The sequence below is a fragment of the Rana temporaria genome, chromosome 11 (genome assembly GCF_905171775.1).
Source record: "Rana temporaria chromosome 11, aRanTem1.1, whole genome shotgun sequence".
Lineage (NCBI taxonomy): Eukaryota > Metazoa > Chordata > Amphibia > Anura > Ranidae > Rana > Rana temporaria.
Genome location: NC_053499.1, coordinates 27,747,058 through 27,773,234, shown reverse-complemented (window position 1 = coordinate 27,773,234; position 26,177 = coordinate 27,747,058). Strand labels below are relative to the sequence as shown.

The following is a 26,177-nucleotide window of genomic DNA, read 5'->3' as shown; positions in this document are numbered from 1 at the left end:
ACAACTCATGGGGCCCCCCGGGCAATAGAAGATTATGGGGCCCCCGGGCTTACAGATGACCACCACGCCAGGAGGCAGTGCAGAGGCGGGGCAGCTAAAATCTCGTGATTTTCACATCAAAAGCATGTCGATTTCGGACATATCAGGGACAGATGTAAAAAAACACAGATTTTTACATGCTGTCCCTGGTTTTACTGAACCTGGCAACCCTGATGGGGGCCCCCTAGTGGAATGGGGCCCTCGGGCAGTGCCCGAGTGCCTCAATGGTCAGTCCGCCCCTGCCCAACACACGTTCTGTCTTGGGGTGACAGCACTACTCCTCTGTAGACACAATACAGTGAGTGTGATCACCATGGGACACCAAGGGCTAGTTGTGCAAACGTAGCATCGGAGATCATTCGGAATTGATTGCAGGTGCATTTTACCAGCAGTAGACCTGCTTGGTTTTATAGGTTTATATGGGCAGAAAAGCAGTTTTGAACAAAAGCTGTTGTTACTGGTGGGATAAATGGGAAAATAGCACAAGACAAAAAAAAGCCTGGGAATAAAAAAAAAAAAAAATGTAAATGCATTTCTTGAAGAATGTCTTCAAGAAGAGTTTAAGGGGAAAAACAAATACAATGTATAAAATAAAATGTATATTTTCTATCTCTCTTCTCTATCTCTCTTTATTATTTATTTATACCCAGAGCTTCTCTATATGCCCAAAAATATTTTCAGTAATAAGAATAAAATGAAATCATTAATTATGGTGAGAAAATTGTAGTGTTCCTTCACATTGGTGGTCAGTTACATTGGTGGTTGGTTTACAAGAGCCCCTTTATATTGGTGGAAAAGGGTTCCATTAACGAGGGTAAGTGGGAAAGAGTCCCTCATTTACAAATATCTGAAAAGATAATTGGTGTCAGTGGTTACCGTATATACTCGAGTATAAGCCAACCCGAATATAAGCCGAGGCACCTAATTTTACCACAAAAAATGTTGGGGTCATGGGCACCTACGGCTGGCCGGTACCGGGTCCCCAATGTCCCGGAGATCAGGCGCAAAAAGGTGACTTGAGTATAAGCCGAGGGGGGCATTTTCAGCACAAAATAATGTGGTGAAAAACTCGGCTTATACTCGAGTATCTACGGTACATCTTGTAATCCAAGGAACCCCTAGCAACCTCTGGAGGAACCCTAGGCCTATATGTCAGAAGTCTGATGGAATGTTGGACAAGCAGTTCCTGACGTTGACTTCTTCAGTGTGGCATCACCAGGTATCATCGGACCATAGCCAGATCACTGTAAACTGTTATAAACCTGCCTATTCATTTCACTGGAAACTAATACCTGAAATATTTATTTGTAGCTTTAGTACACCAGTCCCTCCAGAGAATTGTAGTTCACCACAAGAAGATTATTCAGAACACAGAACTAGGTGAGAAAAAAATCTGGTATTTTATACCATGGCCAGTGTGCGTGTGAGGAGTTGATGATCTTCTCTTGGAAGCCTACAGTAGGTGACCTTTTTAAACTTTTCTTTTTTTTTATGACATAGAAGCCATCCCAGAACACTTTCCACCAGTTTGGAAGATTTACAGAGTGGAACGGTGCAAAAGGTACAGTCAACTTTGAAGAAACAATGAAGCGAAAAAAAAATTGCAGAAACGAAGGAATATGGATTTTAGAGTAATGTTTTATTTAAAGTGAACCTGTCATAGACTCGAGCAATTACTACGAAGAATATTATGACATCAGGAGAGGTTATCCTTATTGAAAACCGAATGTTAAAATGAGCAAAAAATATAGACACCCTGGCTGCTGCAATTATTATATGCAAATCTCATTTTTTATGAGCCTCCCCATTGGTCTGAAAATGCTACTTGCCTGGTTGTTATGCTGACATCTTGGCTTCAACATGTTCTTAGTAAATGATCCACAACAGTTTTGAAGATGTGGGCCAGATCCATCTATTGATACACCGCGTAACTTCTAGTTTGCTCCGGCGTATCTTTGTTTTGTATCCACAAAACAAGATACGCCTGAAGCTGGGCTAGATCCAACTGGCGTACGCCGTCGGATCTAAGGTGCATATTTACACTGACCGATAGGTGGCGTTTCTGTCGATTTCCGCGTCGAGTATGCAAATTAGCTAGATACATTGATCCACGAACGTACGTCCGGCTGGCGCATTTTTTTACTTTGTTTACATAAGGCTTTTTTCGGCGTATAGTTACCCCTGCTATATGAGGCGTATCCTATGTTAAGTATGGACGTCATTCCCGCGTCGAATTTTGAAAATGTTATGTTTGCGTAAGTCGTTCGCGAATAGGGCTTTGCGTAGAATGACGTTCACGTCGTAAGCATTGGCTTGTTGCGGGTTAATTTTGAGCATGCGCACTGGGATACCCCCCCGAAAAAACGTCATTTACGTTGGGTCAAGACGTATAACCATAAAACACGCCCCCATCTCATCCATTTGAATTGCGCGCCCTTACGCCGACACAGTTACACTACGCCGCCGTAACTTACGGCGCAAATTCTTTGAGAATACGGGAAATACGCTGTAAGTTACAGCGGCGTAGTGTAACTGAGATGCACTACGCCGGCCGTAAAGAAGCGCCGCGCTTTGTGGATCTGGCCCCTGGAGATTTGAAGAAAACTCATAAATCCTTCTCTTGTCCTGGGTCAGTGGCTCTGTGTTAAAGCTCAGAGGGTCAGCAAGACAGAAAAGCAACCAGCATGTTCAACAGGAGAGGCCAATAATGACATCACCCTGCCCCCCCCCCCCATTTTTTTCTTATTGCACATTACCTTTAAAATGTGTTGGCTGCGGATCTAGTCCTTGATGACACAACAGTCCTTATTCACAAGTGTTGTCCTCCTGGACAGATCCTCTTCCATAAAGGCATCCAGCACAGGCAGATTCCATGGAACCTGCCTGTGATTTGCCAATGTGAGGAAAAGCGACATGTTCATTTTTAATGCTCCCCCTCCCCTGCAGTCCTCGCCTTTTCTTTACTTTCCCGCTGCTCTGTTTGGCTTCTGGGGAAGAGAAAATCAGTCACTCTATCAGAGTATACACTTGTCTGAGGTCTTTTTTTCTGGCCCCCTATGTGACAATGTTGGGCTATTGCCACAGGAAGAGAAGTAGATCTTGTGCTCCTCCATACCCAGAAGTACCAGGTATTTTCTATTCCATTCTTTAATTGTCTTAAAAGATCCACAAGGGGAGAAGAAAAGGTGCCTGTACTGGAGTGGGGGCATAAAGTGAACATGTAGCAAGGCTATGAACATTCATAACCTCTGTAGCTGAAGGCAATGTGGAGAAATTCATCCTCGGGTGCACAAAATTATTCACAGCAGCTCCTCCCTCCAACAGTGATTCAGCGGTGCACTCACTATGCTCTTCTAGCCCTTTCACACTGGGGCGGTGGGGGCGTCGGTGCCATTTTCAGCGGTGCTTTACCGTCATTTTTGCGGCGCTATTCGCCGGCTAGCGGGGCACTTTTAACCCCGGCTAGCCGCCCAAAAAAGGGTTAAAACTGCCCACAAAGCATCGCTGCAGCGTTGCTTTGCCGGCGGTGCTGCCCATTGATTTCAATGGGCAGGGACGCTGTAGGAGCGGTAGTGCCTCAAAGATGCGGCTAGCAGGACTTTTTTTTACCGTCCTGCAAGCACATCGTTCCAGTGTAAAAGCCCCCGGCTATTTTTAGCGTCATAGCGCCTGCAGAAATCGCCTCAGTGTGAAAGGAGTCTTCATCTCAGCAGTGTCTCCGCATAGCATGCTATTAGCCTTCTAATCTCCAAACGTAAACAGACCCAGGAGCTTGGAAGACAGGAAGCAGGGGAGCCAAGCTGCTGAGAAAAGAACTTGAACAGGTTCAGTCACTTGCTGTAAATTGTGAAGATGATTTTCTCCCTAGTGGCTGCAGCTACTTAGGCCAGTGGGGGCTTGTTTTAAAGCCAAACTCCAGCCAAAAATGATTTGCTGCTCAACCAATTACAGCTTGCTTTACAGCTCATTTGCTGCATATAAAAATATGTAAATACTTTAATGTCTAAAGCCTGGCTAGGTTAACTTCAAGGTGCACCTGCTGCATTGCCCTGCATTATTAAAAAGCACAGACTTGCTTTAATCTGGGCATCAGAGTCTGCAAAGCCTTCCATACAGGACTATAAGGATGACCTAAAGTAATTTTCTTAAACTGTTGAATTGCTTAAATAGTTTGCTTATTTACAGAGAATCGCACAAATCAGGGGAAATTGTGATTTGTATGAAAATGAGCAAATTGCACAAATTTGCTTATGTATCTTCATGTGAATTTTCAATTCTCCCCGATTTGTGAATCGTTTGCTTGCCATTATGTGTGTTGGGAAATGGGAGAGTCGTATTTATGTCTGTTGTGTGACACTAGCAGCATGTTACAATGTCTTCTTTATTGTTATTATTAATAAGAATGTAGCTAATAGATATGTGGAATTATTGCAATCCTTTTACTCTTGACCTCCAGCACCTATGCATTTTAACATGTTTCCCTTCTGGAATATTATATATTCTAGGGTCATGGGTTTATCAGATATGTGGCAGGGATTAAGAGGAGAGATTTAAGGCCACACACAGCAGACGTGCTATCCAGTAATTCCATTTATAGGCACTGCCGTCAGCCTTTCTGCAGCCCAAAATGTTTGATTATCTTAAATTGTTGGTACAGCAGATATCAATACAATGGTACGTCATGGCTATTGGTTGACCAGATGGTCCAAGAAAAGGTAGATGTGAGGCACTGGACTAGATGTGGTCACCTTAATTGAGAAACCCAAGTGAATCTAATAAAGGAGTGCCAAACATTCATCTTAACAGTCCATAGTCATAAGGTGCACCCCCTTCCTCAGAGCTGTGCTTCCTATTCTCCTCCTACAGTCCTAAAACTTGGTCTCATTTCCCAACCTAAAGAATTTATCCACTGTTATTACAGTAAAACCTTGGTTTGAGAGTAACTTGGTTTGAGAGCGTTTTGCAAGACAAGCAAAATGTTTTAATACATTTTGCCTTGATATAAGAGTAGTATCATGTCACAACTGAGTATAAAAAAGAATAGAGGTGCCTCGAAGTGTAGCAATATTACATTTAACCACTTGCTTACTGGGCACATATACCCCCTTCCTGCCCAGGCGAAATTTCAGCTTTTGGCACTGCGTCGCTTTAACTGACAATTGCGCAGTCATGCGACGTGGCTCCCAAACAAAATTGACTTCCTTTTTTTTTTTTTTTTTCACAAATAGAGCTTTCTTTTGGTGCTATTTGATCATCTCTGCGGTTTTTATTTTTTGAGCTTTAAACAAAACAAGAGCATCAATTTTGAAAAGAAACACAATATTTTTAACTTTTTGCTATAATATCCCAATTTAAAAAAAAAAAATTTTCTCAGTTTAGGTCGATACGTATTCTTATTATATTATATTTTTGGTAAAAAAAATCGCAATAAGCGTATAGTGATTGGTTTGCGCAAAAGTTATATCGCCTACAAAATAGGAGACAGAATTATGATTTTTTTTAATTTATTTTTTTACTATTAATGGAGGCGATCTGTGTAGGTTTTTTTTTTTTTTTTTTTTTTTTTTTTTTTTTTTTTTGGGGGGGGGGGACTGCGACATTATGGCAGACAAATCGGACACTTTTGACACATTTTTGGGACCATTCACATTTATACAGCGATCAGTGCTATAAATATGCATTGATTACTGTATAAATGTGACTGGCAGGAAAGGGGTTAACACTAGGGCCCGAGGAAGGGGTGAAATGTGTTCCCTAGCAGTGATTCTTACTGTGGGGGGAGGGGACTGACTGGGGGAGGTGACCGATCTGTGTCCCTATGTACAAGGGACATGGCATTGGTCTCCTCTCCCTGACAGGACGTGGATCTGTGTGTTTACACACACACAGATCCACGTCCTTGGCCGTGTAATGGCCGATCGCGGGTATCTGGCTGACAAGCATGCGCATCGGCACCTCAGTGACGTGGCGGCGCTCGCGCGCCCCCCAGTGGCTGTAGGAGCCGAGGACGTCAATAGACGTCCTCCCAGCATTGTAGAGCCACCTTGTGGCCGTCAAAGTACAATGGCCGGGTTACGAAGTGGTTAATGAAGGTACAACATTTAGCAACGTATTGGTACACTTAGAGGTGCCTCCCTTCTTTTTTTTTTTTTTATACCTTGTACAAAAGATGCTTTGATATACAAGTGCTTTGGATTACAAGCATGTTTCTGTAACAAATTATGCTCGCAAACCAAGGTTTTACTGTACTTTTTCTTTATTTTTTTTATTGTTTTACTGGAGTTCTCTTTTTAATCCCCTTTTGCGGTACTTGAGGTCTGAGTGAAAGGGTTGAATACCACGGAAGTCATTACATCCAGGCATGGAGTACATAGGGATGTGCCAAGACATCCCTGGTGACTGTGATATGTGTATCATCTAACATTCACAAATGTTTTACCAACACATTTGTACTAACAGAATTTTTGTCACTTTTTCTTCATTCTTCCTTGACTTTGGCTAGCATGATGATGGGGAAACCCCAGAGCCTGTTGTAACACCTGTTGTAACACCGGAGGTATATTAACTTTATAAAACCTTGTCATGTTGTATTTGTTGGATTGTTTGTACTTAACATTAAAGCTGAACTCCAGGCTTTAATTCTTTTATATACATCAATAGTCACACAGGATATAAGGGCCAGATTCAGGTAGAATTGCGGCGGCGTAACGTAGATACGTTACACCGCCGCAAGTTTTCATCGCAAGTGCCTGATTCACAAAGCACTTGCGATGAAAACTACGCCGGCGTAAGCCCGCGTAATTTAAATGGGCGTGTTCCATTTAAATTAGGCGCGCTCCCGCGCCGTACCTACTGCGCATGCTCAGTTTCGTAACTCCCGCCGTGGTTTGCGCGAAGTGACGTCATTTTTTCGAACGGTGACGCGCGTAGCGTACTTCCGTATTCCCGGACGTGTTACGCAAACGACGTTAAATTTTAAATTTCGACGCGGGAACGACGGCCATACTTTAGACAGCAATACGTTTGCTGTCTAAAGTTAAGGCACCCAAAACGACGACTAACTTTGCGACGGGAAACTAGACTAGCGGCGACGTAGCGAACGCGAAAAACTGTCGTGGATCGCCGTTACTCCTAATTTGCATACCCGACGCTGGTTTACGACGCGAACTCCCCCCAGCGGTGGCCGCAGTACTGCATCCTAAGATCCGACAGTGTAAAACAATTACACCTGTCGGATCTTAGGGATATCTATGCGTAACTGATTCTATGAATCGGTCGCATAGATACTCGTGAGATACGACGGAGTATCTGAGATACTCCGTTGTATCTCCTTTGTGAATCTGGCCCTAAATACATTGGGCCAAATCCTCAAAAATCCTGCCTAACTTATCTTTTCCCATTTAAGTTACACTGACTTAAAATTTCTACCTAAGTGCCTGATCCAAAAAGCACTTACCTAGAAATTTCAGGCCGTGTAACTTAAATGTCTCCGGCGCAAGGCGGTCCTCTTCTGCAGGGGGCGATGACAATTTATATGAGGCGCGCTCCCGCGCCGGCCGTACTGCGCATGCTCGTGACGTCATTTTCCCGACGGGCAGCGCGCAAAATTGCGTTACATCGGGCTTTGTGGATTGCGACGGGACAATAAAGTTGCGTCGGGTAAAAAAAAAGTTGCGCGCCGAGAAAAAAAATTCAAAATTTTAAAAAAAACGCGGCGATCGAAAAAAAGATCTGTTTTTACAAGGTGTTACTAGTTTACACTTTGTAAAAGCAGAACTAATTTTACGTATGCAAAACGTAACTTACGCAGAAAACACAAAGCTGAAAAGCTTTGTGGATCTCCGTAAGTCCTCATTTGCATACGCAAAGCGGCATTTCGACTCGAAATGCCCCCAGCGGCGGATGCGGTACTGCATCCTAAGATCCGACAGTGTAAGTCTCTTACAGATGTCGGATCTTCTGCCTATCTTTGGAAAAATCCTTCTGAGGATCAGTTCCAAAGATAGGCACAGGGATACGCAGGCTGAACAGCAGTTCCACCTGCGTATCCCTTTTGAGGATTTGGCCCATTGTGTGCACCAAATTCTTTTGGAAACCCTAATATTACCTTGTAAAAGTAGCAGTGACATCATCATTGTGCTGTATAGTGCATATCCTATGCACAGAGCAGAGCTGTGGGAGGGACCAAGAAGCTCCACCCACCACAAGCTGCCTGTAGAAAACTGGAGGGGGCGGAGACGAGACTAGTCACCCTGCACAAGGTGCGGGAGCAGCGGTGAGCGGTCTTTATTACAGTAAACTCCAAACATGAGTTGCCTCACCCTGGATTACTGCACAGATCTGGGGCAAATGCACACCTACAACCAAAATTAAAGACAAAATGGCCCTTCTAGTCACTCAATATTTGTTTAGCCTGGAGTTCAGCTTTGACTTGTTGGACTACAAAAATATGATGGCTGTCCCGTGGCCAACTGTCCAAGTTTGTTAATGTGAAGTTGACATTTCTAAACTAAAATACTCACATCTTTTGATAAGATAATTGCTGCTTGTTGGTGGTACCAACTGGAGAATTCATTTTTTTCCCTTTTTAAAACAGAACCCGCAGCAGATAGAACAGCCACAAGCAATAATGGCATGTAAAACCCGGCAGGCTGGCAGTACCCAAGTTGATTGATTCACTGTTAGCCTGGCCATACATAATTAGAATCTTGGCCAGTTCAGCAGGATTCGAACCTTCTGTGGCCAGCTTTAATGAAAGATAATAGAGCCATGTATGGCCAACTTAAAGTGTCTGTAAAGTCTTGTCTGTTATTTTAATATAAAAAAATAAAAAACATGTTCTACTTACCTGCTCTGTGCCGTGGTTTTGCACAGAGCAGCCTGGATCCTCCTCTTCACGGGTCCCTGGCTGGAGCTCCTGCCTTCTGTTGAGTGTCACCGCATCAAGCAGCTTGCTATGGGGACACCCGAGCCGCATCTCTGTATATGCGTTCAGACACGAAGCCACACCTAGGCCCCGCCCCTGTTGTTCTTTCTGTAACTCCACAGTAATGCAAGGCTTTCTCCCTGGTGTGGAGTGTCGTGCCCGCCCCCTACCTTGAGGGGGTGAGCAGGAGAGTCAGGACGCTCTCTACGCTACAGATAAAGGAGCTGTGTGTTAGAGGGCGTCCTGACTCTCCTGCTCGCCCCCTCCCCCCTGAAGGAAGAGGGCGAGAATGACACTCCACACCAGGGAGAAAGCCTTGTGGAGTTAGACACAAGAACAGGAAGTGAGGATTTCTCAGAAGAAATAAGGACATTTAAAAGCAAAATCAAAGGATGAGGTAAGTGAAGGGGGACTGCACTAAGGTAAAAAAATCTATTTAGGATTTTTTTTTACCGTTACAACCCCTTTAATGCATCCTATGCATTAAGGTGAAAAAACACCTTGAAGTGTCCCCCCCCCCCCCCGTTTTACTTACTGGAGCCCCGAATTTTCGTGGGCGTGTCCCTGCCGTCCTTCTTTCCATGGAGTCCCGGCTTTGATTGGATAGATTGATAGCAGTGCTGCCATTGGCTCCAGCTGCTGTCAATCAAATCCAATGACGCGGGCGTTGGGGGTGGGGCCAAGTCATAAACTCTGCGTCTTTGGACGCCGCATGTATGACTCAGGAGAGCGCCCGCAAGGTAACCCCCTCGGGAGAGAGCTTCTCTTAGGGGGTTATCTAATGCGGGAATGAGCTGCCGAGGGCCCCCAAAAGAGGAGGATCGGGGCCATTCAATGCAAAACGAGCTGCACAGTGGACGTAAGTATGACATATTTGTTTGTGTGGGTTTTTTTTTTTTTTAAACTTTAGTATGACTTTAAGATTGATCCCTATCAGTGCACCCAATTGGATATAAACGACAAACAATGCAGCTCTGTATTTGGTAATACATGATTAAATATATATATTTTTTCTAATTGCAAGTAAGTACCTTAGTTTGGTATCGGCCCCTTTGCAGTCCCTGTACAGCAGAGCTCAGACTGAGAAAGTAAAAAGCTAATTTATTATATTGCAATGCAAGTAGCATGCTGATAAGAGCAGAGTGTAGAGACAGAGAGAGAGAGCTCAGCGGTCTCCTGCTTCTCCTTTCACTGTCCAGTCAATGTGGGCACAATGAGGAGACTTGTATGTGTTAAGCCTCATACACACGATCGGACTTCCATCTGACTTTTCCATTTTGCTCCGAAGGGCGTTGAACTTGGTTTGCATACACACGGCAGGACTTTTTCAGCCAACATTCACCAAATCGCGTGTTTTTTTCAGCTCTTTACTGCCACCCTGTGGGCAACATATGCTATTGTTGGCTGATCTTTAGCATTGGTTCTGAGCATGTGTTTTTGTACTTTGGACTTGTGTACACACGATAGGATTTTGCTCCATCAGACATTTGTTCCCGGAAAGTTTGTCTGTTCTCCCAGGGAACATTTGTCTGATGAAAAAGTTTGTCCGATGGAGCGTACACACGGTCGGATTGTCCGATCAAACAGGTCTGTCGGAGGTTTGTTGTCAAAAAGTCAGATCGTGTGTATGGGCCCTTACTGAACTGTAGTAGCGAAAAATTAGGTCTCCTGATCTGCCAGGAAGGGCTGTGCGGAGTGGCAGGGCTGTGGAAATCTCAGGACTGGATGGACAGAAATACAAATCTATGGCAGGTAAACAACTCTTGAATCTGTGTATTTAGCCTGGAGTTTGGCTTGACACTTTTTTTATTTTTATTTTTTTTAAATAAAATGAGGAAGGGTTACAACTTCTCTCTTGATTTAATTGTGTCTGTTGTGCTTCACTTCCACAAAAAGATCTTTAATTTTCCTCCACTGAATAAGACAGAATCCAGACAACCGCTTTCATACAATCTTCCCAGTAACAAAAAAGAAAAAAAAAAAAAAAGAGAAAAAAAAAATACAATCTTCCCAGTAACAAATCTTTGGCGTAGGGCCTGTTCCAATTTCTCTGCTGTTCCCCATTGCTGCCACCTACAATTCGGACCTGGCAATGCATATGAAATGCTCTTATAATAATTCCTCTTTTTCTTCATGTCAGAGTAAAGCTGATCCCAGGTACCAGACCTTGCCCGGGAAACTTTCTCACGCCACGCCAAATGGGTCACATGACGGCTACAGGAAACCCGCATCCCAGAATGCTTTGCACATCAACAGTGAAACAAATGGAATACAAAGTTTATGTAAGACAAAAATCTTTTCTTCTATTAGGACGTATGCCTATTGATGCTTTGTGTGTATATGTATGTATGTATCTCTATCGTCTCTATCTCTATTAGGGATGAGCTCCGGCGTGTTCGCAGAATGCACGTGAAGAGCCCACCAGGAAGTCTGCACGGCGCTGCGCTAACCACAGGCAGGGAGACAATTCCCAATTTCTGCAGCCGAGCATCGGGAATTGTCTCCCTGCCTGTGGTTAGCGCAGTGCCATGCAGACTTCCTGGTGGGCTCTGCACGTGCATTCTGCGAACACGCCGGAGCTCATCCCTAATCTCGCCATCTCTCTCTCTCTCGCCATCTCTCTCTCTCTCTCGCCATCTCTCTCTCTCTCGCCATCTCTCTCTCTCTCGCCATCTCTCTCTCTCTCGCCATTTCTCTCTCTCGCCATTTCTCTCTCTCGCCATTTCTCTCTCTCGCCATTTCTCTCTCTCGCCATTTCTCTTTCTTTCTCTCTCTCGCCATCTCTCTTTCTTTCTCTCTCGCGCCATCTTTTTCTCTCTCGCGCCATCTCTTTCTCTCGCGCGCCATCTCTTTCTCTCGCGCGCCATCTCTCTCTCGCGCGCCATCTCTCTCTCTTGCGCGCCATCTCTCTCTCTTGCGCGCCATCTCTCTCTCTTGCGCGCCATCTCTCTCTCTTGCTCGCCATCTCTCTCTCTTGCTCGCCATCTCTCTCTCTTGCTCGCCATCTCTCTCTCTCTCGCGCGCCCTCTCTCTCTCTCTCTCTCTCGCCATCTCTCTCTCTCTCTCTCTCTCTCTCTCGCCATCTCTCTCTCGCCATCTCTCTCTCGCCATCTCCATCTCTCTCGCCATCTCCATCTCTCTCGCCATCTCCATCTCTCTCGCCATCTCTCTCTCTCTCTCTCTCGCCATCTCTCTCTCTCGCCATCTCTCTCTCTCTCTCTCTCTCTCTCTCTCTCTCTCTCTCTCTCTCTCTCTCTCTCTCTCTCTCTCTCTCTCTCTCTCGCCATCTCTCTCTCTCGCGCGCCATCTCTCTCGCGCCATCTCTCCCTCTCTCTCTCGCCATCTCTCTCTCGCCATCTCTCTCTCTCTCTCTCTCTCTCTCTCTCTCTCTCTCTCTCTCTCTCTCTCTCTCTCTCTCTCGCCATCTCTCGCGCCATCTCTCTCGCGCCATCTCTCCCTCTCTCTCTCTCGCCTTCTCTCCCTCTCTCTCTCTCGCCTTCTCTCCCTCTCTCTCTCTCTCTCTCTCTCTCTCGCCCCCCTTCTTCTCTCTCTCTCTCTCTCTCGCCCCCCTTCTCTCTCTCTCTCTCGCCCCCCTTCTCTCTCTCTCTCGCCCCCCTTCTCTCTCTCTCTCTCTCTCTCTCTCTCTCTCTCTCTCTCTCTCGCCCCCCTTCTCTCTCTCTCTCTCTCTCTCTAGCCCCCCTTCTCCTCTCTCTCTCTCTCGCCCCCTTCTCCTCTCTCTCTCTCTCGCCCCCCCTTCTCCTCTCTCTCTCTCTCGCCCCCCTTCTCCTCTCTCTCTCTCTCTCGCCCCCCTTCTTCTCTCTCTCTCTCTCCTCGCCCCCCCTTCTTCTTCTCTCTCCTCTCTCTCCTCTCTCTCTCTCTCTCTCTCTCTCTCTCTCTCTCTCTCTCTCTCTGCCCTCCCCCCCCCTCCCCCCTTCCTCTCTCTCTCTCTGCCAGTCTCTCCCTCTGCCTGTCTCTCTCTCTCTCTCTCTCTGTCTCTGTCTCTCTCTCTCTCTCTCAATAATGTAATTTTTAAATTATTGTATTATCGTATTTGAAAGAATAGTAAACTATTTTGTTCTATAAATTCAGTACAGTCAGTATGAAGAATGGTGTATATATCTACAGCAATACATTGGGATTGGTTTACTAAAGGTAAATCTGTTTACTTTCAAAGGGGAACTTGCAGTTTGCAAGTGAACTTTACCCCAGAGCGTAGAGAATGAGGTGAAACTCTACTGACTCCCATCGTCTAATCATGTTCAAGAAAAATGCTGTTTTTTATTTTCCTTGCATGTGATTGGGTATTCCCTGCAAAGTGAAACTTGACCACATTCTCCAAGCTATCGCAAGATTCCCTTGCAAAGTGAGAAATTTGTTTTGCTTTTAGTAAACTGACCACTTTGTGTTGGCCAAAAAGTCAAAAGATGTTTGGTGTATTCCATCGGACATAGAGCGAGGAATGGTTTCCCATTCGAGACATAATTGGATATCCAAAATTTTAGAACTTACCAAAACAGAAGTGTGGGGGGTAAATATTCCAGGGGGAACACCAGTTCTGGTGACCATTGTCTGTCTAAGATGGGATTTCCCCCCCCCCCTTCCTATTTCTCCCAACAGGAAGGGAAGGAAAATTGCCCTGATGAGACACACAAAATGAAAAAACTGGCAGGAGCTTTAAAGTGGATGTAAACCCTCACATACAGTATCTCACATAAGTGAGTACACCCCTCACATTTTTGTAAATATTTTAGTATATCTTTTCATGTGACAACACTGAAGAAATTACACTTTGCTTCAATGTAAAGTAGTGAGTGTATTCTCTTGTTAAAAAAAGTAGTAAGTGTACAGCTTGTATAACAGTGTAAATGCTGCTGTCCCCTCAAAATAACAACATGCAGCCATTTAATGTCTAAACCACTGGCAACAAAAGTGAGTACACCCCTAGACGAAAATGTCCAAATTGGGCCCAAAGTGTCAATATTTCAGCTGTTTTTATCTCCTGTGTCAGAACTTGCAGAAGTTATGCTGATAACAGAGGAGCAGAGCAGCAGAAAGACACGGGACTCAGAGCTTTGTAGGGCGATAAGTAAACACTGCATATATACTGTATGTGCCCAGGTCAGATTTCATGAATGGGGTTTACATCCAATTTAACCATTAACTCCTATAACAAAAAAAATGAAGTTCTAGCTAGATATACACTTCAATGTCATTGCACTGTGTTAGGCTGAGAACACAACCTGTGCACTCTCTTCATCAGGAACCCCAGCTAATCATTTAGCCATCACGTTCTATTCATCAGGAAATATAAATATATTATTTACAAGTCCTCAGTTGCTGCCTTTTTTCGAAATTTTTAGGCTTGGCTGTTTGCTTTCCTTTCCTCCTTTTTTTATGTTTCTGAAATCTCCCCCTGTTTTACCTTCTTTTTTTTTTTTTTTTTTTTTTTTACTTCCTTTACTTTACTTTTTTCCCTTTGGGAAATTGTTTTGAAGATTTCAACAGAAGCGTCAGCGCCCCAGTAATAGGTACTGTACCTGTGGTGGCTAACACAGCATGCGTGTGTGTGTGGCATTTACCCAACCTGAGGATGTCTTAGGACTTACACCTGATAATTTAGTGTGGCAGCATGTAGAGCAATGCAACAAATCCTATTTTAATTGACCGAACACGGTATAAAATAATGCCACTAGAATGGCTCACCACATGTACCCAATGTCCTCAATAAGCTTTATTGATCCAAGTGCTAGAGGCAAAACCCTGTTTTGATCTTCCCGCTTTGATGTGTTTTTACCCAACATCCTCAATAAAACTTTCATTTTTGGTAAATCACATCTAGGTGATGGGATCCAGGTGAGGTGTTTTCTTCAGCACCTCATCAATAAAGCTTTTTAAAGTGTGTGTATCAGTGTTTCTCAACCCGGGTGCCGTTAGCGTTCTTCTGCGAGGACCCATGAATCGACGTCATGACTTGCCATGGTGCAGGCTGGCTCACCGCAAGCACAATGACGACCTTTGTCACTTCAGGGCAGGATGCATTACATCATTTATTGGTAAAGTGTTGGTGGCTGACCCGCCCTCTCCTTGGCAATCTATAAAGCTGATCAAGGGCATGTGTAGTGCCACCTCAAGCAGGGCCGTCTTAATAGCATCATGGGCCCCTGGGCAAAGAAATGCTCTGGGGCCCCTACAACGATGACAGTGCAGTTAAACAGACATCAAGTAGGTAGGAGGCAGACTGCCTCCCCTGTGTATCTATCACTCTCAGTGCCACCATGGTGCCCCCAATTCTGGGGCATCGTGGGATCAAAGACCAGCTGCTTTGGGTAAAGTGCAGGGCCCCCCCCTCCATTAAGACAGCCCTGACCTCAAGCAATCCGGAGAGGGCAGAAGTCTGCTTTCTCCACTTCTTGCACATTGCTGCGTTGCTGGAGCCCAAGGATAGGGCTCTGATGTTAAGATGGTGCTGTTTTCTTTTTTTTGGGGGGGGGGGGTTAGGGAAGGGTTATTTGTTTGATGCCTGTGTTCTGCTGGGGATGAGATGCATCGGGAAGTTTGATTTAATCTTTCCAAATGTGTCCCCAATTTTTTAGAAAGTGGTCATCTGAAAAGTTGTCCTCATTGAAAGACTGCAGAGGCGCATTGCGAGCGGTATTACCGCGGTTTCCCATTGTGCAGGGTGCTGTGTAATATAAAGGGGCCCAGTGGTGCAGGGTGCTGTGTAATGTAAGGGGCCCAGTGGTGCAGGGTGCTGTGTAATATAAAGGGGTCCAGAGGTGCAGGGTGCTGTGTAATATAAAGGGGTCCAGAGGTGCAGTGCTGTGTAATATAAAGGGGTCCAGAGGTGCAGGGGGCTGTGTAATGTAAAGGGGCAACGCACAGAGAGGAGTCTGAAGAAGAGGAGTCAGAGGAGGAAGGTGGCTTTGAGGAGGTGGAAGACCAACCACAGAAGGCGTCCCAGGGGGCTTGTTGTCACCTTTCAGGGACCCTTGGTGTTGTACATGGCTGGGTGGAGGAAGAGACCTTCAATTACGTCAGTGAGGACAAGGAACGGGACATGGCTAGCTTGGTATCCAACCTTGTGTAAATGGGGAGTTTGCGGTTGTGCAAATGGGACTGTTTGCGTTTGTTTGCGGTGTGTTAAACGGGGAGTTTGGTCTGTCAGTTTGGTCTCTCACTCTGTAACCCTAACCCTGTCTGTAACCCTAACCCTAACCCTTACACTACCTGATCGATACAACATCATACCTGATGTTTTAAAGCACGTTATTGCAAAACAATTTATGAATGTTAGGTGATTTATGCCCTTTAAGGATTAAAAACGGACTCTGCGACAACTACGTAATTTTCCATGGGAGTTTTGCCATGGATCCCCCTCCGGCATGCCACAGTCCAGGTGTTAGTCCCCTTGAAACAACTTTTCCATCACTATTGTGGCCAGAAAGAGTCCCTGTGGGTTTTAAAATTCGGCTGCCCATTGAAGTCTATGGCGGTTCGCGAACATTTGCGGAAGTAAGCGTTCGCCGTTCGCGAACGCAAAATTTTAGGTTGGCGCCATCACTACTGGTCACATGTTGAAATAACAGCCTTTGGAAAACAGAGTAAAATAATTATCAATAATTGTCGTACAAATATATATTTAAAATCAAAACGTTATTTTTTGGCAATAACATGGTGTGAACAGATTTCTGCCAGTCACAGGCTGTGTCATGCCCCTCCAGCCTGTGTCTTAGAATAAGAGGAAGGTGAAGCCTCCATAAATCTACATGCAATATCCAACACCCCATTATGTTTAGTTGGTACTTGGGCATGGAGGAGGGAGGAAGTGGGCTGTCATTTACCACTTTGTATACGCCCACATGTGACTCTCTATAATCACGTGGGATGCTCAGATGTGAAAGGGAGGAAATGCTCAGCATAGAAACTCGCTGAAAACGGAGCATGTGCACTAGCTGCCAACACTGCTCTGCAAAATCCCTAAGGCCCCTTTCACATTGAGGCGTTTTTCATGCGGTACAGCGCTAAAAATAGCGCTGCTTTACCGCCTGAAAAAATCATGCCCTGCAGGCTTCAATGTGAAAGCCTGAAGGCTTTCACACTGAAGCGGTGCGGTAGCAGGACCGCTCCAAAAGTCCTGCTAGCCGCATCTTTGGATCAGTATAGGAGTGGGGTGTTTACCGCTCCTATACTGCGCCTTCCCATTGAAATCAATGGGAAACCGCGGTAATACCGCCCGCAATGCGCCTCTGCAGAGGCGTATTGCGGGCGGTATTGACCCTTTTTTGGCCGCTAGCGGGGGTTAATGCCGCACCGCTAGTGCCCGAATAACGCCAGATATCGACGGTATAGTCCTAACTGCACTGGGGACATGGACAGCAGGGGGAGATGGTGAGCAGCAGGATCAATCGGGTTTTCTGCAGAATGCAGAAAGTGAATCTCATAGTGACTGAGTATGAACAGCATGTAATACGCCACTTATTGATGGGTATTTATTATCTGGGTTTAGAGACTCTTTAATAGTAGTTTTTTATTTAGCTTTTTCCTGTTTAGCCCACTGACTGCAATTCGGTGCCAATAGTACTTATATGTTCCCTCACTGTAGACATTACTAAGACTCATCTCTTTAGGGTAGGTGTTGGCTTTCACTTAACAAGGAGTCATTGGCAGTCTCTCCCTTTTCTCCAGCCAGACATTTCTCACTTGGGAGTCAATAAAAAACAACCTCATTATTGCAGGGTTACATGGTCCTGTGTGTAAAGTTATTAAAGCTGAACTCCAGGACTAAATACACAGATAAATAAATACGGAAGGTAGTTTTTTCCTTCCAAACGATTTGTATTTCTGTCCCTCCAGTCATGAGATTTACAAAGTTTAGTTGTACAGCACAGTCCTGTCCGGCAGCACAATGGACCTGGTTTATCTAGGCAAGTAATATTTGCAAGCCTTGTCCCCATCCTCTCCTACCCCTTTAACAGCAGAGTAAAAAGAGAAGCAGTAGACTGATGAGCTCATCACTCTGCTCTCTCCTTCTTTTGGCGTACCACTTGTGCTGCAGCGCAACTGTTTGGCTCCTTGTTCTGCTTCACCCCTCCTCCAGTCTGAGCTTTGCTGTACAGGGACTGTAATGCCGCGTACACACGATCATTTTTTCGGCATTAAAAAACGTCATTTAAAATGATCGTGTACCATTGTGATGACTTGAGCTCCCCACCTTATTTTCTGTAACCAGATTGCCGTCGAATCATATTTCTGTATGTACCTTAGCCAATTTTTGCATGACCAATGTCTGATTGTTTTCTTCTTTTTGTTGAATGTTTTAAAATTCAATAAACAGATTTACAAAAAAAAAAAAAAAAAATGATCGTGTGTTTCTGAAAAAACGTCAATTTTTTTTTCGAACAAGCTGATTTTTTTAACGTCGTTTAAAAAATGTAGCTTTTCGGGTTGTAAAAATGATCGTGTGCGCGCTAGAAAAACTACGTTTTAAACCCGCGCATGCTCAGAAGCAAGTTATGAGACAGAGCGCGTCGTTCTGGTAAAACTACCGTTCATAATGGAGTAAGCACATTCATCACGCAGTAACAGACAGAAAAGCGCGAATCGTCTTTTACTAACAAGGAATCAGCTAAAGCAGCCCAAAGGCGAATGGAACTTCCCTTGATAGTGCCGTTGTACGTGTTGTACGTCACCGCGCTTTGCTAGAGCATTTTTGAAAAACGATGGTGTGTGGGCAACGTTGTTTTTAATGATGAAGTTGGAAAAACGTCGTTCTTTGGACATGCTGAAAAACAACGTTTTCTTTCATGCCGAAAAATGATCGTGTGTATGCGGCATTAGAGACTGATACTTAAACAAATCCAGAAACGTGCACTGCTTGCAGTAAAAAAAAAATGATGTAATAATAATTACAGAGCTGCAATAAGTTGGGTCTTTAATACTTACCTGGTGATAGGCTACTTAAAAATATAATTGCACCTTTATGAAAAAAAAGTTGTATTGCTCTAAATGCCTTCCATTGCCAGCAACTCCAAAGATTATTTTTATATAGCATAAGCAATTAATAAAGTGTGGGAAAGCATGCATACAGGGAAGTATACTTAAAGGGGTTGTAAAGGTTCATTTGTTATTTTCTAAATAGGTTGCTTTAAGCTAGTGCATTGTTGGGTCACTTATCTTTTCCTTCCATTTCCCTTCTAAATGTTTTTTTTCTTTGTCTGAATTTCTCACTTCCTGATTCTCCTCAGTAAGCTTGCCCCCATCATCTGGCTGGGGGTTAGTCAGCCAGAACAGCTTACTGAGGAGGAACAGGAAGTGAGAAATTCAGACAAAGAAAAAAAACATTTAGAAGGGAAATTGAAGGAAAAGCTAAGTGAACCAACAATGCTCTAGCTTAACCACTTAAGACCCGGACCTTTAGGCAGCTAAAGGACCTGGCCAGTTTTTGCGATTCGGCACTGCGTCGCTTTAACTGACAATTGCGACGTGGCTCCCAAACAAAATTGGCGTCCTTTTTTTCCCACAAATAGAGCTTTCTTTTGGTGGTATTTGATCACCTCTGCGGTTTTTATTTTTTGCGCTATAAAAAAAAAATAGAGCGACAATTTTGAAAAAAATGCAATATTTTTTTTTATTTTTTCTATAATAATATATCGGCCAAAAATATATAAAACATAATTTTTTTTCCTCAGTTTAGGCCGATATGTATTCTTCTACCTATGTTTGGTAAAAAAAAAATCGCAATAAGTGTTTATCGATTGGTTTGCACAACATTTATAGCGTTTACAAAAAAGGGGATCGTTTTATTGCATTTTTATTAATTATTATTTTTTTTACTACTGATGGCGGCGATCAGCGTTTTTTTTTTTTTTTTTCGTGACTGTGACATTATGGCGGACACATCGGACAATTTTGACACATTTTTGGTACAATTGTCATTTTCACAGCAAAAAATGCTATACAAATGCATTGTTTACTGTGAAAATGACAATTGCAGTTTGGGAGTTAACCACAAGGGGGCGCTGAAGGGGTTGTGTGACCTCATTTGTGTTTCTAACTGTAGGGGGGTGTGGCTGTAGGTGTGACATCATCGATTGTGTTTCCCTATAAAAGGGAACACCCGATCGATGACGGCGCCACAGTGAAGAACGGGGAAAAGCTGTGTTTACACACAGCTGTCCCCGTTCTTCAGCTCCTGGGACCGATTGCGGGGCTCCAGTGGCAATCAGGTCTGCGAGTCCCGCGCAGCTTCGGAACGGGTTGCGTGCACGCGCGACCCCACTGCTGGGCTTATAGAGCCACGTACATGTACGTGCCCAGCCGTGCCATTCTGCCGACGTATATCGGCGAGAAGGGGTCCTTAAGTGGTTAAAGGGACCTATTTAGAAATTAAAAAATGAACCTTTACAACCCCTTTAAATAAGAAGTAGGAGATGGCAGTATTCTATAGAAGAAGCCATCTGCTGATAGTATGTGGGAGGAAGCAGTTGCACATACTCAAACCAGACATGGAGCCTAAAGGAGTGGCTATAATGGGACTGACCTTTATTTATTATTAATGTATGTTTTAGTAAGTGTTGCTGAGAACGAAAGCATGGATAAATCTCAATGGCATGCAATAACAAATTGTGCGTTAACATGAAACCAGAAGATTGGAAACTTAGTGTTAAGGACTCTGTAGAGTTTATATATATTAATAAATTAATCTCTCTTCACAGGTGATGCTGATAACAATCTGGACATCACATTTAATGACCTCTCTGGCACAGACTCCGGTCCGCACTCCCCATTATCTCCCGATGGCAAGAAAAGTCCAAAAGGCATCAAAAAGTTTTGGGGAAAGTACGTTTTTATTTTTCCTCTGATTTCTGCTCCTACATGAGTGTCCCGGTGACCCACCTGATCTCATTTTTGAATTGAGTAGTTTGTTGTAATACCGCATTTCAAGTGTGGAAATGATTGAACTTCACATTCATTAAATGCATGCGTTTGTGTCTATGAAGCTCACAGTGTGCAGTGAAATCAGAGCAAGCACTTTCAGTACGGGGGATGAGCCGGTACGAATGTGATGGTCATGCCGGCGTTCACAAATGACTTTTAGGAAGCCTGTCCACTTAAAGCTGGACAGTTTTGGGTTCACGTGTGAGATTCTCTAAATTCCTCGGCAGCTCATTGAAAAACCGTGCACTCTGTGTGATCCCATAGAGACAAAGTACCGTATCTATCGGCGTATAACACACACCCTAACTTTAAGAGGGAAGTTTCAGGGAAAAAACGTTCCACAGCCCCCTGCGTATAACACGCAGGCACAGTTTACCCTCTATTTTCAAGGTAAAAAAGTGAGCGTTATACGCCAATAAATACAGTAATTGTATTGAGCCATGGAGAGCTCACCCTAGTGGCTAATCTACATATTTCCATATTTAAAGCCCAGCTACAGCCAGTGGCGGCTGGTGCTGACTTTTTTTTTTTTTTGCTCAAAACAAATTGAAAAATTCTGAAAAAAATCCCCATCAATTGCAGCCTCACTGTGCCCATTAAATGTTGCCACTGTGCCCCCCGTCTGCCTGGCACTTACCTTGTCTCGTGTGGGCAGCGGATGACTGGGTCCGGTGTCCGGTGTCTTCTCCTGCTCGCTCCTCCTCTCGTCCTCTGCTATGATTGTATGCCTGATAGGCGTTCAATCACAGCGCCTGTTGTTTCAGCCAATCAGGTGACAGGTAAAACAGAACCAGTGCACCCGATTGGCTGAAAGGGGGTTCAATGTTGGCAAAGCAAATTCCTTCGATTTACTAACATACAGCTGAGTGAGAAACGAAGGCACAGCGTTGCGCCAACTTCTCACATTTTTGGACGCCTATGAGAGCCGACGGCTCTGATCAGGTGCTTTCAAAAAACACCCCCCGCCGCTGTAGTTTAGGTGCCCAAAAAGGGTCTCGACACCTGAATAGGGGGTGTCAGCAGCGACCATAGATGGATTTATTTATGGTAATTAGTGCGGTGCCAGGAGAGGGGGGGGGGGGCGCACCGCCGCTCGCTACAGCTATTTATTTATTTTTAAATTAGTGGTGCACTGAAATGAAAATTCTGTACGGAAACTGAAAACTTGCCCGAGACCCGAAATGGGCAGGTTTTTGAAAATATATAATTTTTTTTATATATAGATGTATTGTATTATATACAACCTTTTTAATAGTTTTTGAAACACTTTTGAGTTTAAAAAAAAGCGCAAGAAATATGCATCCCTTTAAATTCTATGCATGTCATCACACTGGTCTGTTGCGGTGTAATGCACCTCCCATTGAAATGCATTGAAAACACAGCAGAAACGCATCAAAAGTGCACCTGTGATGAGTTTTTGATGCAGTTTTTAAGTCGCATGATCTATGAACATTCAATACTTTTCAAAAGGCTGATATATCAGTGCATCCCTCGTTTTTTTTCTATTTAGCCAAGTTTAGAGTTATAATCTCTATTGGCTTTTTAGAATGTTGTCCCTAACGGAGATTTCTGTCTGTCTGAGGGGTGTCGGGCAGACAGAAAGTCAGGTGAAATCGATCCAAATTTTTGCCTTTTTACAAGCTATGATGCGCAAAAGGTAAACAACAAAGTGAACCAAAAAAGCGTAAATGAACACACAAAAAAGTACACTAGGGTGTGTAATGATACCCTTCCAAAGAAGAAGGGACCCTGGGGTGCAAGACTCCTGACAGGGCAAAGGCACTCTACTCTGATCCACCTAGCAAAGGGCCCGGTTGACCCCTCTAATGATCAGCGGAAGTCGACCACCTTGTATTAGGTTAGAGCGCTCTCAAAGAGAGAACCCAAAGGCGGGGGGTCTGTCAGGATTTTATTGCTGTCTTTGTCCCCATGAAAGAGACTTTTCCATACAATTAGTTCAGGTGACAGGTGCTTGGACAAATTTTTAGAGTTTGGTCTTTAACCAACACGTTACCAAAATTTGGCAAACCATTAATTCTGCTTTGTTTAACCATAAGATACATAGGGCTGTACCAAGGAAGATCATGCTCATTCTCCTGCACTTTCTTTTCAGATTAAGGAGAACGCCATCAGGACACTTTAATGCAGATGAGCTCGGACTTTCTGAATTTAAAAGAGAGGAATGCGCGCACTGCTGGACCAAGACTTTCTAGGTCCAAGGATTCCCGCGCCAAAAATAGGTAATCTATATATACACCCTTGATGCATCTATTATTTTTGAGAAAGCTTACTATGTAAGGAGAACTAAAAGGGGCCCAAAGCATTTTCCATATTTTACAATGCTTTTACCCCCTAGTTTTGTCTCGATCCAACAATACAAGGTCCTACACTTCTCCTTGTCACTCAGTCCCACTCCTCTGTCCTCTTCAGGTCTCCCCCTTGCTCAGCCCTCTCCACCCTTTGGTGTTGGGAAACCACTGATGCAAATCCCATTCATACCAAGCTGGAGGTTTATGATCCCAACATCTAGCATTAATTCATGACAGTTGTGCAGATGCTGGGACTGCCTGTATGCGGACCCATGCATGCACGCAGGCAGTTAACGGTAATTGAAGGAGTTTTCCGCAGAAAAAAGAACCATAAAAAAATAAAATATATATTATATATATATATATATACATTTTTTTTATTTTTTTATTTTTCTCACGTTTCGTTCCATTTTTTACTTTTTTTTTACGATCTTATTGACATCAGATTAAAATAATTGATTTTATCGGTGTTTGGCATTTAAAAACCTTGCTTTGGGTTTCCTATCTTATCATTTATATGGAGTAAAAAAAAGTTCTTCATTCCATATGAAGTCTGCACACTCCATGTTTACCTTCCCCGGTACCTTTTTCGTTTTGGTTATTCACCAAAAACCTGATCGTACACCCAGTGGTGTTCTGCAGGGATCTGCTTCTCCTCTGCAGTACATTGGGTCCTGTGCCATTATCTTCTTCTGTGACATCTTTAGGGGGCCTCCGGTGGTGCATGACATGTATATCCCAGGAGTCTGTGGGTACTACATGTGTTGGGTTCTTGTGGCACGTCATCAGGGGCCTGGCTGCAGAAACCATGAAACAAAAGCCTGATTCCCCTCATAGCGCAGTATATGCACACTAGAATACCCCATTGCCTCCTGTGATGCATGACATGTATATCCCGGGAGTCTGTGGGTACTACATTTGTAATTTTTTCCTAGGCGTGTACCCCCTAAAACATAAACCGTAAATAAATAAAATTATGGTTGTAAAGGAAAGGAGGAATGATGGAAAGTGGTTGGGAAGAGTGAAGGTCTTCTCATGGACCATAGCGTGCCAGGCTTTTCTGTCCTCAACTGTCTCCCGGAGCTTGCTTAACTTCATGTTCATTGTTTGGATGATGCTATCCATGTTTCCCAGCATCAGGATCTTTTCCAATGAGTCCCCTCTTCGCATTAGGTGGCCAAAGTATTTGAGTTTCATCTTTAGTATCTGTCCTGCCTGTGAATATTCAGGGTTGATTTCCTTAAAGGTTCACTGGTTTGATCTTCTTGTTGTCCAAGGGACTTTCAAGAGTCTTCTCCAACACCATAGTTCAAATGCATCAATTCTTCGACGTTCAGCCTTCCTTAGGGTCCAACTTTCACAACCATAGGTTACTACTGGGAATACCATAGCTTTGACTATATGACACTTTGTTAGTAGGGTGATGTCTCTGCTTTTTATAATGTAGTCTAGGTTTGTCATTGCCTAGGGCAGTGATGGCAAACCTTGGCACCCCAGATGTTTTGGAACTACATTTCCTATGATGCTCATGCACTCTGCAGTGTAGTTGAGCATCATGGGAAATGTAGTTCCAAAACATCTGGGGTGCCAAGGTTCCCCATCGTTGACTTAGGGTTTCCCCAGAAGCAAGAGTCTTTTAATTGTATGGCTACAGTCACCATCTGTCGTGATCTTGGAGCCTAGGAAAATAAAATCTGTCACTGTTTCCATTACTTCTTCTTCTATTTGCCAAGGAGCAATGCAACTGGTTGCCACGATCTTGGTGTTCTTAATGTTCAATTTCAGGCCAGCTTTTCCGCTCTCTTCTTTGACCTTCATTAAGAGACTCTTTAGTTCTTCTTCACTTTCTGCCATTAGTGTGGCATTGTCGGCTTATCTCAGGTTGTTGTTTCTCCTGGCGATCTTAATTCTGGCTTGTAACTTGTCGATCCTGGAATTTCTCATATAAGTTAAATGGGGTGACGACAGTACAGAACTATAAAGAGCTAAACCAATGTGGACTTTATATTTAAATATTCAAAGTCAAGGCAAATTTACGTTTTTTCATCTGTGGTATTCCTACACTAATCAACACTTTTATGCTTTGTATTGCAGTGATTATAACGCTCCTTTTGCTCAGTGGAGTAATGAGCAGGTCTGCAACTGGCTAGAAGACTTTGGTCTGGGACAGTATGTCATATTTGCAAGACAATGGGTGACTTCAGGACACACGTTACTAACCGCCACACCTCAGAGCCTAGAAAAGGTGAGAAAGTACCATTTAAAAGGAATGTAATGTATTTTTTTTTCCACAAATTTTTTAATCTACTTTACTAAAGATTTATCACCAGGAAAACATAAAACTTGGTACATACGGCCAAATGTCGTGCGGCAAAACCGGCCAAGATTTGGCCCCCCGTGTACTGGAGTCGGTCCAACAAAAGCCAGCCATTCAGCTGGCCTCTGACGAAGGGGCATGACCGAGAAAGGTCTGCCGATCGGCGCTCTTAGCCAATGACCGGAGTGTTCTGGTGGGGGGGGGGGGATCCCCTTGTCAAAAATTAAAAGCCAGTAGCTACACTGGCTTTTAATAAATGGAGACTTGCCTGTCCTGGTGTCCCTCGATGTCGGCACCGCAGCTGATGTTTCCCATCAGCTGTCGGGTGCTGCCGTCGTCATTGCGGTTAAGGGAACCTGGCAGTGTAGCCTTTCGGCTTCATGCCGGGAACTCTACTGCGCATGCGCGTGGCCCCGCTCCTCTCTCCTATTAGCCCGGCGGGCAGGGAAGGAGGAGGCGGGAGCCCCACGGTGACGTCACGGCCGCGGCCCAACTTCAAGAAGTAGGAAAGGTATCCTGTCCCCCCCCCCCCCCCGAAAGGTGCCATGTGTTGCACTTTTCTATACTGTAGATACGGTAATAAGTTTGATATAATATGACCAGTATTATAGCCACATAAAAGGACTGCTTACATGTTAATATTTTTTTT

At 44.1% G+C, this 26,177-nt stretch overlaps 1 protein-coding gene across 1 annotated transcript in view; it reads left to right on the top strand.

Annotated features, from left to right (window-relative positions):
* PPFIBP2 (PPFIA binding protein 2) overlaps window positions 1-26,177 on the top strand; it is a 210,398-nt gene that overhangs the window by 157,413 nt on the left and 26,808 nt on the right. The window contains 9 exon segments of the mRNA XM_040328281.1: window positions 1,351-1,419; window positions 1,540-1,600; window positions 6,542-6,595; window positions 11,106-11,247; window positions 14,461-14,493; window positions 20,680-20,803; window positions 23,016-23,084; window positions 23,086-23,142; window positions 25,306-25,456. Of these exon segments, the coding sequence (XP_040184215.1) occupies window positions 1,351-1,419; window positions 1,540-1,600; window positions 6,542-6,595; window positions 11,106-11,247; window positions 14,461-14,493; window positions 20,680-20,803; window positions 23,016-23,084; window positions 23,086-23,142; window positions 25,306-25,456 (760 nt within the window).